This window comes from Amblyraja radiata, chromosome 30 (assembly GCF_010909765.2).
Source record: "Amblyraja radiata isolate CabotCenter1 chromosome 30, sAmbRad1.1.pri, whole genome shotgun sequence".
In the NCBI taxonomy this organism is placed as follows: Eukaryota; Metazoa; Chordata; class Chondrichthyes; order Rajiformes; family Rajidae; genus Amblyraja; species Amblyraja radiata.
The window spans coordinates 29,584,917-29,601,058 of record NC_045985.1 but is presented as its reverse complement, the minus strand read 5'-3'; the positions used below and the strand labels follow the sequence as shown (position 1 = coordinate 29,601,058).

General features: G+C 50.7%; 1 protein-coding gene and 1 long non-coding RNA gene across 6 annotated transcripts in view; both read left to right on the top strand.

The window, feature by feature from the left end:
- The window catches only part of LOC116990222 (retinoic acid receptor RXR-alpha-B-like), a 108,342-nt gene extending 97,478 nt beyond the window's left edge, over window positions 1-10,864 (top strand). For 2 of the 3 annotated variants that reach the window (XM_033047769.1, XM_033047767.1), the window contains 4 exons: window positions 1,152-1,284; window positions 5,228-5,319; window positions 8,835-8,940; window positions 9,828-10,863. In XM_033047769.1, the coding sequence (XP_032903660.1) occupies window positions 1,152-1,284; window positions 5,228-5,319; window positions 8,835-8,940; window positions 9,828-9,975 (479 nt within the window). In that variant the 3' untranslated portion in view covers window positions 9,976-10,863. Of the gene's footprint in view, window positions 1-1,151; window positions 1,285-5,227; window positions 5,320-8,834; window positions 8,941-9,827 lie in introns of all 3 variants that reach the window. The other variant, XM_033047768.1, reaches the window with a different exon arrangement.
- A 93-nt stretch (window positions 10,865-10,957) lies between these two features.
- Window positions 10,958-15,825, top strand: LOC116990223. 3 transcript variants are annotated; one of them, XR_004416477.1, is made up of 3 exons: window positions 10,958-11,514; window positions 11,661-11,804; window positions 11,880-15,825. It is a non-coding gene; the product is annotated as an uncharacterized LOC116990223 (long non-coding RNA). The 3 variants fall into 3 exon arrangements; XR_004416476.1 differs by having other exon boundaries at window positions 11,661-11,954; window positions 12,026-15,825; XR_004416475.1 differs by having other exon boundaries at window positions 11,661-15,825.
- Window positions 15,826-16,142: the final 317 nt, after the last annotated feature.

The window sequence follows — 16,142 nt, the reverse complement described above, 5'->3', positions numbered from 1 at the left end:
GAATTTAAACAATTGACAATAGGTGCAGGAGCAGGCAATTTGGCCCTTCGAGCCAGCACCGCCATTCAATATGATCATGGCTGATCATCCCCAATCAGTACCCCGTTCCTGCCTTCTCCCCATATCCCCTGAAACAAAGAGCTGTCGGCTACAGTGCTATAGGTTCTAAAAATAGCGCTACTACTGCCTGCAGCGCTATGGGCTTTAAACATAGTGCTATGGCCACAGCGCTATGGGTCACAGACTGTTCAGGTACATTCTCGTATAACTATGAATCTTTGGAATTCTCTTTCTCAGTGGAAGTTGAGCCTTTGATTATTTTTCAGGCAGTGGTAGAATTCTGGATAAGCCTAGTGGTGAAAGGTTACCAGTGGGATTGCAGTTACATTGGGATTGGCCTTGATTTTACAGAACGGTGGGTGGGGTCAAGGGGGAGATAAGGAGGGGGGGAGAGGATGGAGGGGAGAGGGAGAGAGGGAAGAAGGGAATAAGAGAGGGAGGGGGAAAAAAGGAAAGAGGAGAGAGGGAGGAAGCGAGAGGGAGGGTGGGTGGGGGGGGAAAGGGGGAGGGAGTGTAGAAGTGGTTGATTGAATGCATTCTCCTACTGTTGCTACCGTTCTATTTATATCCGTATTAGTTGTTAGGTATGAAAGGAGGCTTCCCAAATGGCTTCTACATCATCATCTGGTGGAAGACATGTCAATTGGTAGCAAAGTTGTACATTCTTGTACTCGTACATGGATAGACTGCACACAAAAATAGATATTTTTTCAGCAAAATGGTCACCGCGTAAAAATACTGAAATCCTCAGCAAAATACTGATGTTCTGGTACTAGAATACTGAAATGCTCTGATAAAACTTGGCAGCTCTGCATCTCTTCCCCTCCTGCCTCCCCCACTCTTCCCGTCATTGTTCTGTCGCCAGCCCCTTCCCCCTCCCCCCCCTCTCACTCCATCCCCCCCCCCCCCCATTCTCCATCACTCTCCCGCTCCCTCCAGTACAGTCAGGATGGGAGCTGGGTCTGGGGAGCTGTGAGGCAGCAACTCTACCGCTGCGCCACCGTGCCACCCCATGGGCAACATCTACCCGTTGCATCCCGGCTCTGCCCAAGACTCTGCCCCTGGCGTGACCCAGTCTCTCGTGCCCACAGGTTGGAACGAGCTGCTGATCGCCTCGTTCTCCCATCGGTCGATCACGGTGCAGGACGGAATCCTCCTCGCCACCGGCCTCCACGTGCACCGCAACAGCGCCCACAGCGCCGGCGTGGGGGCCATCTTTGACAGGTGAGGACTGGGGGAGCTCGGAGCGTCGGGGGGGGGGGAGGGGGGAGCGAGGGGCAAGAGGGAGCACGTGGGGGAGGATGGAGGGAGAAAAAGGACGCAAGGGAGGCGGGAGACAGATGGGGAGGAGGAACAGATGGAGAGCGGGGGAGGGAGGGGATGGAGATGGGGAGGGTGTGAGAGATGGAGGGGTAGGGAGAGAGATGGGAGGGGAGAGGGAGATAGAGATTGATGGGCGAGCGGGAGCTGTGGAATGGGGGGAGGAAGAAGGGAAAGGGGCTGGTGAGTGAGGAATGGCGGGGTCGAGAGAGGAGGGAGGGAGAGTGATGGGGAGAGAGGGAGGGAAGGGGTGGAGGCGGATGGAGATCGGTTGTCGTGTGCACCAGTTCAGAACAATAAACATCTTCCTTGATACAGCTAGAATCAGAATTAGAATCAGAATCACACTTTATTCGCCAAGTATGTTTTGCAACATACGAGGAATTTCATTGGCCAGGTCAGTCATACAATTAAAAGCAACAGATTACTCAAAAAACACATTTTCCATGAACATCCACCACAGTGACTCCTACACATTCCTCACTGTGATGGAAGGCGAAATAAAGTTCAAGTCCTTCCTTTTGTTCTTCCTCGGTCGGGGGCCTCGAGCCTCCGTTGACGGGACGGTCTTGACTCCCGTAGCCGGCGGCGTTCAGGCCCTCCGCGTCGAGGCGATCAGCTCCTGCATTGGGGGGATGTCAGCTCCCCCGCGCCGGGCGTTCGAACCTCACAGCGAGGCTGGTGAACCTTCCGCGACGTTGGTGCTCCCGACTAGCCTGTCCCAAGACTGCGAGTCCTTAATGTTGATGTCGCGGTGGGAGCGATCCCAGGCAAGGGATCAGCTCCGATGTTAAGTCCACGCCCCGCGGTGGGGCTCACGACAGTCCGAGGCGGCTCCCAGCTCCATCGATTGAAGGCCGCAGAGCCCGGAGAATGTGATCCGAAAATTGATCACATCTCCAGGAAGGGAGAAACCTGAAAAAAAGTTTCCCCCGATCCCCCCCCCCCCCCCCCCCCCCCACACAAAACAAACCGAGCAACATTAAAACACACTTTCAACAAACGCTAAAAATAAAAAGAAGATGAAAAAACAAACAGACTGTCGGCAGGGCGGCCATCTCTCCCGGCGCCCCTGATGGTTTTTTACTGGCAGATTAACAAGATAACACAACACCCAAACTATCTAACCATAATCAGCCATGTTGGGTGTGCAGACCATTGCTGACCCGTGCCTCTGGGACTAGGTTGTGATGTGGTTCACACAGTCTTGCGACATCAGAGCTGTGATGCCAACTCTTGCTACATCCGAGCTGTAATGTAGCCAGGACTAGACCTTTACAGAGATGGTTCCTGGCCCACAGTGGGGCCGGACTTGACATCACCGAACACAAAACCTTTGTCATAATTGACCACAAAATCCTGAATCCCAATGAAAAATTCTTAAATTCCCACCTGACATAATAGCAGACTATTTGGCCTTTCACGTCTATGCTAGTCCTCAGAGCTTTCCCAGAAGCCCAAATTCCCTCCCTTATTGAGGAGGAACCTTTATTCATGGTGTTGTTGATCTGTGGAACTCATTTCCACAGAGGTCTGTGGAGGCCAAGTCAGTGGATAATTTTAAGGTGAAGATAGACAAATTCTTGATGAGAACGGGTGTCAAGGGTTATGTGGAGAAGGCAGGAAAATGGGATTAGGAGGCAGAGTTCGGCCATGATTGAATTGCAGAGTGGTCTCGATGGGCCGAATGGCCTCATTCTACTATAACGTGAACTTATTCCCCCTCTTATTTGCCTGGTACAGCGCGAGCTGTTTGAGCTCAATTTTGAGGAAGAAGTAAGGGATGAACTCTAGGTTCATAGTCATAGAGTGATACAGCGTGGAAACAACGTCAGCTCAACTTGCCCACATCGGCCAACATGTCGTAGCTACACTAGTACCACCTGCCCGCGCTTGGTCCATATCCCTCTAAACCTGTCCTTATCCATGTACCTGTCTAACTGTTCCTTAAGTGTTGGGATAGTCCCAGCCTCAACTACCTCCTCTGGAACTGCATACGCTGGAATGAATTGAGCAAAACATGGGTTTTCCCGGGTGCTCCAGTTTCCTCCCACATTGCAAAAACGATGGACAGGTTTGTAGGTTTAAACGGCTTTGGTAAACATTGTAAATTGTACCCAGTGTGTAGAATAGAGCTGGTGTGCAGGGATCGCTGGTCAGCACGAACACAGTTTCCGCACTGTATCTCTAAACTAAACTAAAAGTGCTAGAGGAACTCAGCGGGCCAGGCAGCATCTGTGAAGGAAACGGACAGGTGAAGTTTCGGGTCGGTACCATTTTTCAGTCCCCACCCGAAACATTGCCTATCCATTCCCTCCGCAGATGCTGCTTGACCTGCTAGGTTACTCTAGCACCTTGTGTTTTGGAGTAAGTTCCGCTATATATCTAACTAGTGTTGTACCAGAGGATAGACACAAAATGCAGCATCTCCTTGGAAGCCTTACCCCACTACTCAAACCTCACGTCAAAAATCTTGGCGTGATATTTGACTCAGCATTGAAATTTGACAAACAAGTCAATGCCGTGGTAAAATCTAGCTTCTTCCAGCTTCGGACGATAGCTAAAATAAAACAATTCCTCCAGTTTGATGACCTGGAAAAGATCATCCACACATTTATCTCCTCTCGCCTAGATTACTGCAACTCTCTTTACACTGGCATCAGCCAATCTTCCCTGTCCCGCCTGCAACTGGTCCAAAACGCCGCAGCGAGACTCCTGATAGGCACCCGAAAAAGGGACCACATCGCCCCGATCCTGGCCTCTCTCCACTGGCTCCCTGTGCGGTTCCGAATATATTTCAACATCCTCCTCTATGTCTACAAAGCCCTTAACGGGCTTGCCCGCACCTACATTAAAAGTCTGCTCACCCACCACACCACCTCCAGGTCCCTCAGATCGGCTGACTTGGGGTTACTGAGCATCCCACGGTCTAGGCATAAGCTCAGGGGCGACCGCACCTTTGCGGTTGCAGCTCCTAGACTGTGGAACAGCATCCCTCTTCCCATTAGAACTGCCCCCTCCATCGACTCCTTTAAGTCGTGACTTAAAACTCATCTTAACTCTCAAGCCTTTCTTGACGTCCTCTGAGTGAGGGCTATATTTATTTATGTATGTACTTAATCTAGGAACCAATGTTGTATAACGTTAGTACCTCCACCAATGTAAAGCACTTTGGCCAACGAGAGTTGTTTTTTAAATGTGCTATAGAAATAAAAGTGACTTGACTTGATCTCAGGAGAGAAGGAATGGGTGACGTTTTGGGTCGAGACCCTTCTACAGAATAGAGGGATAAGGACCATGTACAGCTAGATGGGATAGTTTAATTTGGCATCATGGTTCCCCTACACACTAGGTTGAAGTGTCTGTCCCTCTATCAGGGACAAGTACTTCAAGTTGACGGTGGCACACCCCTGCGTTGAACGCTGACTGGGCGACTGTTTCACCCCTGCTCAGTCCGCCTGGACCTACGCCATCTCCCGTTAGCCAAATATTTTAACTCCCCTTCCCATTCCCACACTGACCTTTCTGTCCTGGGCCTCCTCCAATGTCAGAGTGAGGCCCAACGCAAATTGGAGGAGCAGCACCTCATATTTCACTTGGGCAGCTTACACCCCAGCAGTATGAGCATTGACTTCTCTAATTTCAAGTAACCCTTGCATCCCCTCTCACTCCATCCCTCCCTCGCCCGAGTTGCCTTGCTAATTTCACCGTTTGTATCCTTTCGTTATCACCTATCCCACAGCCAACAATGGACCATTGTGGGCTCCACCTTTCCTGAGTTCTATTGTGGGAGGGGAAGGAGGTGACCCGCCCCCCTGTAATGCAATCCTTTCTCCACTGCCTCCAGGGTTCTGACCGAGCTGGTGTCCAAGATGAGGGATATGCAGATGGACAAGTCGGAACTGGGCTGCCTGCGAGCCATCATCCTCTTCAATCCCGGTAGGTGGAACACTGGGACCAGCGCTCCGGGTGCGAATGTGACTTTATTATCACGTGACAGGTCACGGTGTAAATCTTTCTCTTGTGTACCGTACATGGTGGCCGATTAGGAAAAGGGGAGATGCAACGAGACCTGGGTGTCATGGTACACCAGTCATTAAAGTAGGCATGCAGGTGCAGCAGGCAGTGAAGAAAGCGAATGGTATGTTAGCATTCATAGCAAAAGGATTTGAGTATAGGAGCAGGGAGGTTCTACTGCAGTTGTACAGGGTCTTGGTGAGACCACACCTGGAGTATTGCGTACAGTTTTGGTCTCCAAATCTGAGGAAAGACATTCTTGCCATAGAGGGAGTACAGAGAAGGTTCACCAGACTGATTCCTGGGATGTCAGGACTTTCATATGAAGAAAGACTGGATAGACTCGGCTTGTACTCGCTAGAATTTAGAAGATTGAGGGGGGATCTTATAGAAGCTTACAAAATTCTTAAGAGTTTGGACAGGCTAGATGCAGGAAGATTGTTCCCGATGTTGGGGAAGTCCAGGACAAGGGGTCACAGTTTAAGGATAAGGGGGAAATCTTTTAGGACGGAGATGAGGAAAACATTTTTCACAAATGAATCTCTGGAATTCTCTGCCACAGAAGGTAGTTGAGGCCAGTTCATTGGCTATATTTAAGAGGGAGTTAGATGTGGCCCTTGTGGCTAAAGGGGTCAGGGGGTATGGAGAGAAGGCAGGTACAGGATACTGAGTTGGATGATCAGCCATGATCATATTGAATGGCGGTACAGGCTCGAAGGGCCGAATGACCTACTCCTGCACCTATTTTCTATGTTTTTTTGAACTCACGGATAAGGTCGCTGCAGTGGGACATCTCTTTTAGTCTTTAGTATTTTTAAATTGTGGTAAAAATCCAAGTCCACAAGAAATTGCAGAGAGTTGTGAACGCAGGCCAGACCATCACACAAACCAACCTCCCTTCCTTTGACTCCATCTACACCTCACGCTGCCTCGACAAGGCCAGCAGCATAATCAAGGACCAATCGCACCCTGTTCACTCCCTCTTCTCCCCACTCCCATCAGGCAAGAGGTATAGAAGTGTGAAAACGCACACCTCCAGATTCAGGGACAGTTTCTTCCCAGCTGTGTTCAGGCAACTGAACCATCCTTGTGTGTTAATAACTAGAGCAGTCCTGAACTGCCATGTACAGTAACCTCCATAATGTTTGGGACAAAGACCCATCATTTATTTATTTTGCGTCTGTACTGCACAATTTGAGATTTTGTGATAGAAAAAATCATATGTGGTTAAAGTTCATATTGTCAGATTTTAATAAAGGCCATTTTTATACAGTTTCACCATGTAGAAATTACAGCAGTGTTTATACATAGTCCCCCCATTTCTGGACACCATAATGTTTGGGACACAGCAATGTCATGTCAATGAAAGTAGTCATGTTTAGTATTTTGTTGCATATCCTTTGCATGCAATGACTGCTTGAAGTCTGTGATTCATGGACATCAACAGTTGCTGGGTGTCTTCTCTAGCGATGCTCTGCCAGGCCTGTATTGCAGCCATCTTTAGCTTATGCTTGTTTTGGGGGCTAGTTCCCCTTTACTTTGCTCTTCAGCATATAAAAGGCATGCTCAATTGGGTTCAGATCGGGTGATTGGCCATTCAAGAATTGACCATTTTCTAGCTTTGAAAAACTTATTTGTTGCTTTAGCAGTATGTTTGGGATCATTGTCTTGCTGTAGAATGAACCACCGGCCAATGAGTTTTGAGGATTTGTTTGAACTTGAGCAGATAGGATGTGTCGATACCCTTCAGAATTCATTATGCTACTACCATCAGCAGTTGTATCATCAATGAAGATAAGTGAGCCAGTACCTTAAGCAGCCATACATGCCCAGGCCATAACACCCCCACCACCGTGTTTCACAGATGAGGTGGTATGCTTGGGATCTTGGGCAGTTCCTTCTCTCATCCATACTTTGCTCTTGCCATCACTCTGATATAAGTTAATCTTCATCTCATCTGTCCACAAGACCTTTTTCCAGAACTGTGGCTGCTCTTTTAAGTACTTCTAGGCAAAGTACCTGGCCATCCTATTTTGCGGCTAACCAGTGGTTTGCATCTTGCAGTGTAGCCTCTGTATTTCTGTTCATGAAGTCTTCTGCAGGCAGTGGCCATTGACAAATCCACACCTGACTCCTGAAGAGTGTTTCTGATGTCGGACAGGTGTTTGGGGATTTTCCTTTATTATAGAGATAATTCTTCTGTCATCAGCTGTGGAGGTCTTCTCTTCCTTGGTCTGCCAGTCCCTTGGCAATTAGTAAGCTCACCAGTGCTCTCTTTCTTCTTAATGATGTTCCAAACAGTTGATTTTGGTAAGCCAAAGGTTTGGCTGATGTCTCTAACAGTTTTATTCTTGTTTCTTAGTCTCATAATGACTTATTTGACTTTCATTGGCACTACATTGGTCCTCATATTGATAAACAGCAATTAAAGTTTCCAAAGGTGATGGAAAGACCGGAGGAAAGACTAGGCGCTGAGAGCTCTCATATACCTGCATTAAGGAGGCATTTAAACACACCTGAGCAATTACAAACACCTGTGAAGCCATGTGTCCCAAACATTATGGTGCCCTGAAATGGGGGGACTATGTATAAACACAGCTGTAATTTCTACATGGTGAAACCAAAATGTATAAAAATACCCTTTAATAAAATCTGACAATGTGCATTTTAACCACGTGATTTTTTTTTCTATTACAAATCTCAAATTGAGGAGTAGAGAGGCAAATAAATAAATGATGGGTCTTTGTTCCAAACATATGGAGGGCACTGTACCTCATTGGAAACCCACGAACTATCTTTAATCGGACTTTACTGGACTTTATCTTGCACTAAACTTGTTTAGATTATTGTCACGTGTACCGAGGTACAGTGAAAAGTTCTCTTTTAATGCTATCCAAACAGATCAGATATACCATGCATGAATACAATCAGTTTAAACTTGTACAATAGATAGAGCAAAGGGGAAGATATGAAGTGGAGAATAGAATTCTCAGCATTGTAACGCGTCAGTTTCTCAGACAAAGTCCACTGTCCACAAGTTGAATCCAATCTTATGGAAGTGTCCTAGCTTCTGGAAGGACCATTCAGAAGTATGATAAGCGTGAGTGTGGGAGGAAACCAACGATCTCGGAGAAAACCGATGTGGTCACGGGGAAAACGTACAAACTCCGTACAGACCACCTGTAGTCAGGATGGAACCCGGGTCGCTGGCGCTGTGAGGCAGCAACTCTACCGCTGCACCACGGTGATGGAGACAGTGTTCCTTAATTCAGCAACGATGTTGTAATTGGCCTTGTGGAAACACGTGATGGTGGGGGGGGGGGGGGGGGGGGGGGGGGGGGGGTTGACCCTGGGGCTGTTGTGTGCTGGGGTTTTTGATGAATGAGTTAGTGGGGGCTGGACTGGTATGACCTCTCTCTGGTCACTCTGGCCCACAGATGCCAAGGGCCTGTCTAATGCAGCAGATGTAGAGGTCTTGCGGGAGAAGGTGTACGCCTCACTGGAGTCATACTGCAAACAGAAGTACCCTGACCAGCTGGGCAGGTGAGTGTGTGAGCGCTGGTCCCTGCACTCCCTCACTCCCTCACTCACCCCCTCCTTCAAACCTCCCTCCCTCCCTCCGGGGCGGTCGGTTGGTGGGACGGGGCGGAAAGTGGGAGAGAGAGAGAGAGAGGGGGCGGTAGGTCGGGGGGACGGGGTGGTCGGTCAGAGAGGCGGTGGGTGGGTATTAGGGGCGGGGTGGTGGGTGGGTTAGGGGGGTGGGGTGGGGGGATGTGGCGTTGGATGGGTGGGGGGATGTGGCGTTGGATGGGTGGGGGGGGCGGGGCGGTGGGTGTGAGGGGCAGGTAGGTGGGGGCGGGGTGGTGGGTGTTAGGGGCGGGGTGGGCGGTGGGTGGGAGGGAGGGGGAGGTGGGTGGGGGTGGGGCGGTGGGTGGGGGTGGCCGGTGGGTGGGTTAGGTGAGGGCGGTGGGTGGGGGCGGTGCGGTGGGTGGGTTAGGGGGGGCGGTGGGTGGGGGCGGGGAGGTGGGGTGGGTTAGGGTGAGGGCGGTGGGGTGGGGGCGGTGCGGTGGGTGGGTTAGGGGGGTGGGGGGATGGGGTGGGGGATGGGGCGTTGGATGGGTGGGGGGGGCGGGGCGGTGGTTGTGAGGGGAGGTGGGTGGGGGCGGGGTGGTGGGTGTTAGGGGCGGGTGGGTGGGAGGGAGGGGGAGGTGGGTTGGGGGGGGCGGTGGGTGGGGGCGGGGCGGTGGGTGGGTTAGGGGGGGCGGTGGGTGGGTTAGGGGGGGGTGGGGGGAGGCGGTGGGTGGGTCGGAGAGGGACTGGGCGGTGGGTGAGAGGGACAGGTGGGTAGGTAGCAAGGACAGGGCGGTAGTTTGGAGGGAGAGTGTATGTATCTTCCACTGACATTCCATCCCTCCCCCCCCATGTACCAGGTTTGCCAAGCTGTTGCTGAGGCTGCCGGCTCTACGCTCCATCGGCCTCAAGTGCCTGGAACACCTCTTCTTCTTCAAGCTCATCGGCGACACCCCTATCGACACCTTCCTCATGGAGATGCTGGAGGCTCCTCACCAGCTGTCTTGAGTGGCAATTGGGTGTTGGGCACCGGGACCCTTGTGGGCACTGGGACTGGAGTGGGCAGGGCAAGGGTGTCCAGTGCTGGAGGCTGTCCTGAGACTGACATCGTGGGGCTGTGTGATTCTGGGACTGGAGCGGGCATTGGGCAAGGGCTCTGGGTGCTACAGGCTCCCCTCCATTTGTCATGTTGGGCATGGGCTGGGCCTGGTACGAAGCACAGAGTGTGCAGACCCTGGAGAGGGTACCAGGCACAGAGCAAGGCTGCCGGGTGCTGGAGGCCTCCCACCAGTTGTCGTAAGGTTGGCATCGTTGTGCTGTGTGGCACTGGGAATGTCACTGGTACTGAGGCTGGAGGGGGCACCATGTGCCAGGCCCTCAGCACCACCTGCGCTCGCTCCAGCTCCACGGGCCGCTGCCCTCCCTGGCTTTGAGAAGAACGGTGGGCTGGAGCTGCCCTGCCAACCAGTAACCGTCGCGACTTGCCACAGCTGACGCCACTGCCACACGGAGACTCGGCGGCAAGGACCAGCGATCCACAGCCTCTACCCTCGGCTGCCGACACTCACCGGATTATTGCCCAGTCTGGGCCGGCCCTCTCTTGCAGATACCCCTGTGTCCGGGACACACACTGCTGGAACATTAACCCCCCCACCCCGTCTCTGCTCTAACTCCACGCTGCCTTCTCACACACACTGTGCAGTCTCATTAAATGTGGACAGCCCCACCGGGGCACTGTGAGGGGGGACCCAGTGTAACTTTCTCTCTCACCCCCCTCAGTGTGCGTGAGATGGAGCAGGGCTAGCTTTAAGGATCTGTCCCATTCACAACCTAATTCACAACCTTTTTCACTCGTGGACATTTTTCATCAGGCTAGAAAATACGCCCCGACCTACTTGATGCCACAAGTACCTACGACTAGCATCACGGCCTGCTACGACCTACCTACGACTTCGTGACGACCATGCTGCGAGTATGAGTCAAGGGCAAACTCGGCAGAGGTCGTGAATTAGTTTGTGAATGTGGGACAGGCCCTTTACACTATTATCGAACGTGTACTCCATCTTCCCTGGGAGTGTGTGTGTGTGTGTGTGTGTGTGTGATGGGACTGTGTACAGGAAGCTTCACTCAGTGTTTACCACTCTGGGAGTGTGTGATGGTGCGGGGTAGAGGGAGTGTCACTCTATTGAATCTTTACTCTATGTGCGCTGGGAGTGTATTGGGACAGTGTAGAGGGAGCTTAATCAGTATCTAAATGTTGTTGTCCCTGCGCTGGTGATGTTTAATGGGACAGTGTATAGAGGGTGCTTTATTCTGTGTCGACATTGAAGTCACTGCCCTCAATGTGTAATGGGATGGAGTAGAGGCAGCTTCACTCTGTATCTAACCTGACCCACTCCAGGTGTGGGAGTGAGTGTGTAATGGGATGGTGTTGAGGCAGCTTCACTCTGTATCTAACCTGACCCACTCCAGGTGTGGGAGTGAGTGTGTAATGGGATGGTGTAGAGAGAGGCAGCTTCACTCTGTATCTAACCTGACCCACTCCAGGTGTGGGAGTAAGTGTGTAATGGGATGGTGTCGGGGCAGCTTCACTCTGTATCTACCCTGACCCACTCCAGGTGTGGGAGTGAGTGTGTAATGGGATGGTGTAGAGAGAGGCAGCTTCACTCTGTATCTACCCTGACCCACTCCAGGTGTGGGAGTGAGTGTGTGACGGATGGCAGTGTAGAGGCAGCTTCACTCTGTATCTAACCTGACCCACTCCTGGTGTGGGAGTAAGTGTGTAATGGGATGGTGTCGGGGCAGCTTCACTCTGTATCTAACCTGACCCACTCCAGGTGTGGGAGTGAGTGTGTAATGGGATGGTGTAGAGAGAGGCAGCTTCACTCTGTATCTAACCTGACCCACTCCAGGTGTGGGAGTGAGTGTGTAATGGGATGGTGTAGAGAGAGGCAGCTTCACTCTGTATCTAACCTGACCCACTCCTGGTGTGGGAGTAAGTGTGTAATGGGATGGTGTCGGGGCAGCTTCACTCTGTATCTAACCTGACCCACTCCAGGTGTGGGAGTGAGTGTGTGACGGATGGCAGTGTAGAGGCAGCCTCACTCTGTATCTACCCTGACCCACTCCTGGTGTGGGAGTGAGTGTGTAATGGGATGGTGTCGGGGCAGCTTCACTCTGTATCTAACCTGACCCGTATGTGGTCAGGAAGTATTTAATGAAGAGTGTTGACCAGGCTTCCTGCCATGGTTTCTGCAGCAAGAGGTGCTAGATGCTAGTGGACTGAGTAGTGTCAAACACTGACACCACTAATATCTTATGGAATTACAGTGCGTGAATCCATTCAGCCACACGATCGCTTCACAAGCTGCCTGCTCGTACCAGTCAGGGTAAATCGTGCAGAAGAAACCGGGGGAATGATTGGGAAGGAACTGCAGATGCTGGTTTACACCGAAGATAGACACACAATGCTGGAGTAACTCAGCGGGACAGGCAGCATCTCTGGAGAGAAGGAATGGGTGACGTTTTGGGTTGAAACAATCTGAAGAAGGGTCTCGACTCGAAACATTGCCCATCCCTTCTCTCCAGAGATGCTGCCTGTCCCACTGAGTTACTCCAGTACTTTGTGTCCATCTCCGTGGGGGGTGGCCGTGCTTTCGGCTCCATGGAATAGCAGCACCAGCTCTCTGCCGGGTTGGTTTAACGAGGTAACCTCAGCATTGTGGTGTTTGACTGTATTCTGCTACAGAGACCGGAGAACAAAGAGAGATTGCTCTGACCCCACCCGTGCAAGTACCAGTGCAGTCAAGTTTATTCCCCTTCACACAGGTCCGATGAAGTACAGCAGCAATGAACAATACCATCGCAGGCACAGAGACAACACGTAGAATTATAAATTTCACATCAATTCTGCAAGGAAGCAAAAAGCAAAAAGATTCAGCACAAAAAACCACAGCAAGACACGGTGAGAACCGGTTGTCTGTTGCTGAGGTAGGATTAGGGTTGTGTGGGTCGTTTCAAGAACCTGTTGGTTGCTGGAAAGAAGCTGTTCCTGAACCTGGTGGTGTGGGACTTCAGGCTTCTGTATCTCCTGCTCAACGGTAGCAATGGGAAGTGGGCACGGCTGGGATGGTGAGGATCCTTGATGATAGATGAGGCAGCGACTGGTGGAGATGCTGTCGATGGTGGGGAGAGCTGTGCCCATGATAGACCGGGCTGAGTCCACCACTCCCTGCAGCTTCCTGTGTTCCTGTGCATTGCAATGGCCGTACCAGACCTGTACTGCACCAAGTATAGTTTAGAGATACAGTGCAGAAAAAAGCCCTACGGCCCACCGAGTCTGCACCGACCAGCGATCCCCACACACTAACACTATCCTACACACGCTCGGGACAATTTACAATTATACTGAAGCCAATTAGCCTACAAACCTGTACGTCCTTGGAGTGTGGGAGGAAACCGGGTCACCTGTAGAAAATCCACGCAGGTCACAGGGAGAATGTACAAACTCCGTGCAGACAGCACCCAAAGTCAGGATCGAACCCGTGTCTCTGGCGCTGTGAGGCAGCTACTACCGCTGCACCATCGTGCCACCAAGGTACGCTACCAATCAGTCTTTGGTGACGTGTCAATCTCTTTAAACTTCCCAGACAGTAGATGGCTGTGGCTTCAACACAAGGCTGTCTTAAAGCAAAAAGAATGATGGGGGTCAGAGTCTGTTGGCCACCTGGTGGTGGTGGTGGTTGTCTGGTGGTGGTGGTGTGCGTTGGTCTTGGGCTGCAGGTACATCCATGGTGCTACAAGGTCCATGGTCAGGGGTGAGAGACCAGTGACACTCTTCTGTGTCATGGAGGTGAATGACCCTGAGACTGAATCAGTTTAGTTTATTGTCACCTGTGCCGAGGTACGGTGAAAAGCGTGCTACGTGTTTGTTATGTGCTAACCAGTCAGTGGAAAGTCAATGCATGATTACATTCGAGCCATACAGTATACGGTGTACTGTTTAGTGCAAGGTAAAGCCAGCAAAGTCCGATCAAGGATAGTCTGAGGGTAACCAAAGTGGTGGGTAGTAGTTCAGCCACTGCTCTCTGGTTGTGGTGGGATGGTTCAGTTGCCTGATAACAGCTGGGAAGAAACTGTCCCTGAATCTGGAGGTAATGTTGTACCTTCTGTAGATGGGACCACACCTGGAGTACAGTGTGCATTTCTGCTCGCCTTGCTGTAGGAAGGACGTCATTAAACTGCAGGGTGATCAGTTAGGATATACGACTATGTTACCAGGACTTGCTCAACAACACTCCCCAGGGCCCTACCATGCACTTTGTAGTTAGACACACACAGCTGGAGTAACACAGGCAGCATCTCTGGAGAGAGGAATGGGTGATGTTTCAGGTTGAGACCCTTCAGGCTGTGTAGGTCCTGCCCATGTTAGACTTCTCCAAATGCAAACCCCTCACATTTCTATGTATTAAATTCCGTCAGCTCGCAAGACCAACCAATCAAGATCCTGTTGTAATTATTCACAACTATCTGCAAAACTCCCCCACTTTTGTATTATCAGCAAACTTGCTAATCCTGTATGTTCGCATCCAAATCATTGATGTAGATGACAAACAGTAACAGGCCCAGCACTGAACCCTGAGTCACAGGTGATCTTATAGAGGTGTGTAAAATCATTGGGTGACATTTTTTCTCGATAGGAGAGACTAGAAGTGGAGGGAAGAGATTTAAAAGGGATTAGAGGGCCAACTGTTCCAACATGAAGTACATGGGTACATGGAACATGCTGCCAATAGAAGGTTTGTTTACAACAGGTGATTTCTCCAATGCTCTCAAGGTGCTAAGAGGCATCGGGTCATAGAGTGATACAATGTGGAAACAGCCCCTTCGGCCCAACCTGCCCCACCCACACTCATCCCACCTGCCTGCATTTGGCCCATATCCCTCCAAATCTCCTCTCCATGTATCTGTCTAACTTCATGTGGCAGCTCGTTCCATACACCCACCACCCTTTGCGTGAAAAGTGACCCCTCAGATTCCTATAAAATCTTTCCCGCTCACTTCTTCTTGCATATGGCTTGCACAGCCTAAAGTTGTAGGACAACTTGTTCTATTTGATCTTACTTGATTGTGCACGGCAGGTTGATTGCATTCGTCAAAACAGGGTGGACCACGTGAAGGTTGCAATCTCCCACCCCTCCCTCTCTCACCTTAAAGCTCGATTCCCCTACTCTGGGCAAGAGACTGCGTCTACCCAATCTATTCCTCTCATGATTTTGTACACCACAATGAGATCATCCCTCATCCTGCTGCGCTCCATGGAATAGAGTTCAAGCCCGCAAATCTCTCCCTATAGCTCAGACCCTCGAGTCCTGACACCATCCTCGTTAAAAATCCCAGCCTGCTCAACCTCTCCCTATAGCTCAAGTCCTGGCGATGTCCTTGTAAATTTTTTCCGCAGTGTGACTTCTTCAATGGTGCTGAGAGGCAACAGGTGACATCTCATTGTCTCGTCCACACCCAGAGCTGCTGGTGTGGTTTGTGGTGTGTCACCGTTTGTTACATATCGGCTGTCATCTGGCCAGCACTGGGCTACAGGTTTGTTATAAAACTCGTTTGCAGCACAGTGTATGCAGTGCTTTCCCGAGTTGTCAGATGGTTGACCATCTGTGCCCATGGCTGGAGTATTCTCTCTCTCACCCTCCAAGGCAGCGTTAGACTGATGTTCACGGGAGTGTTTAAATGTTATACATACTGACAACAGAACAATGCCATTTTTACTTGCAGCAGCAAAGCAGGCCTGTAAACACAGTACTCATAATATATAATAAACAAAGATTCAATGAATTAATATCACAATACCCTCTCAAGTTATTTGTGCAACCTGCAACAATCCATTGTTCATATTTGAGGCAAGTATGTCGTGTTCAAGACTGGTATGGTTTTTAGACTTTAGAGGTACAGTGTGGAAACAGGCCCTTCAGCCCACCGGGTCTGCGCCAACCAGTGATCACCCTGTATACCTGTACTATCCTACACACTAATTTGACAATTTTACCAAAGCCAATTAAAACCCACACATCTTTGGAAAGTGGGTGGAAACCGGAGCACCCGGAGAAATCTCACACAGTCACAGGAAGCATGTGCAAACTGTACAGGCAGCACCTGTGGTCTGG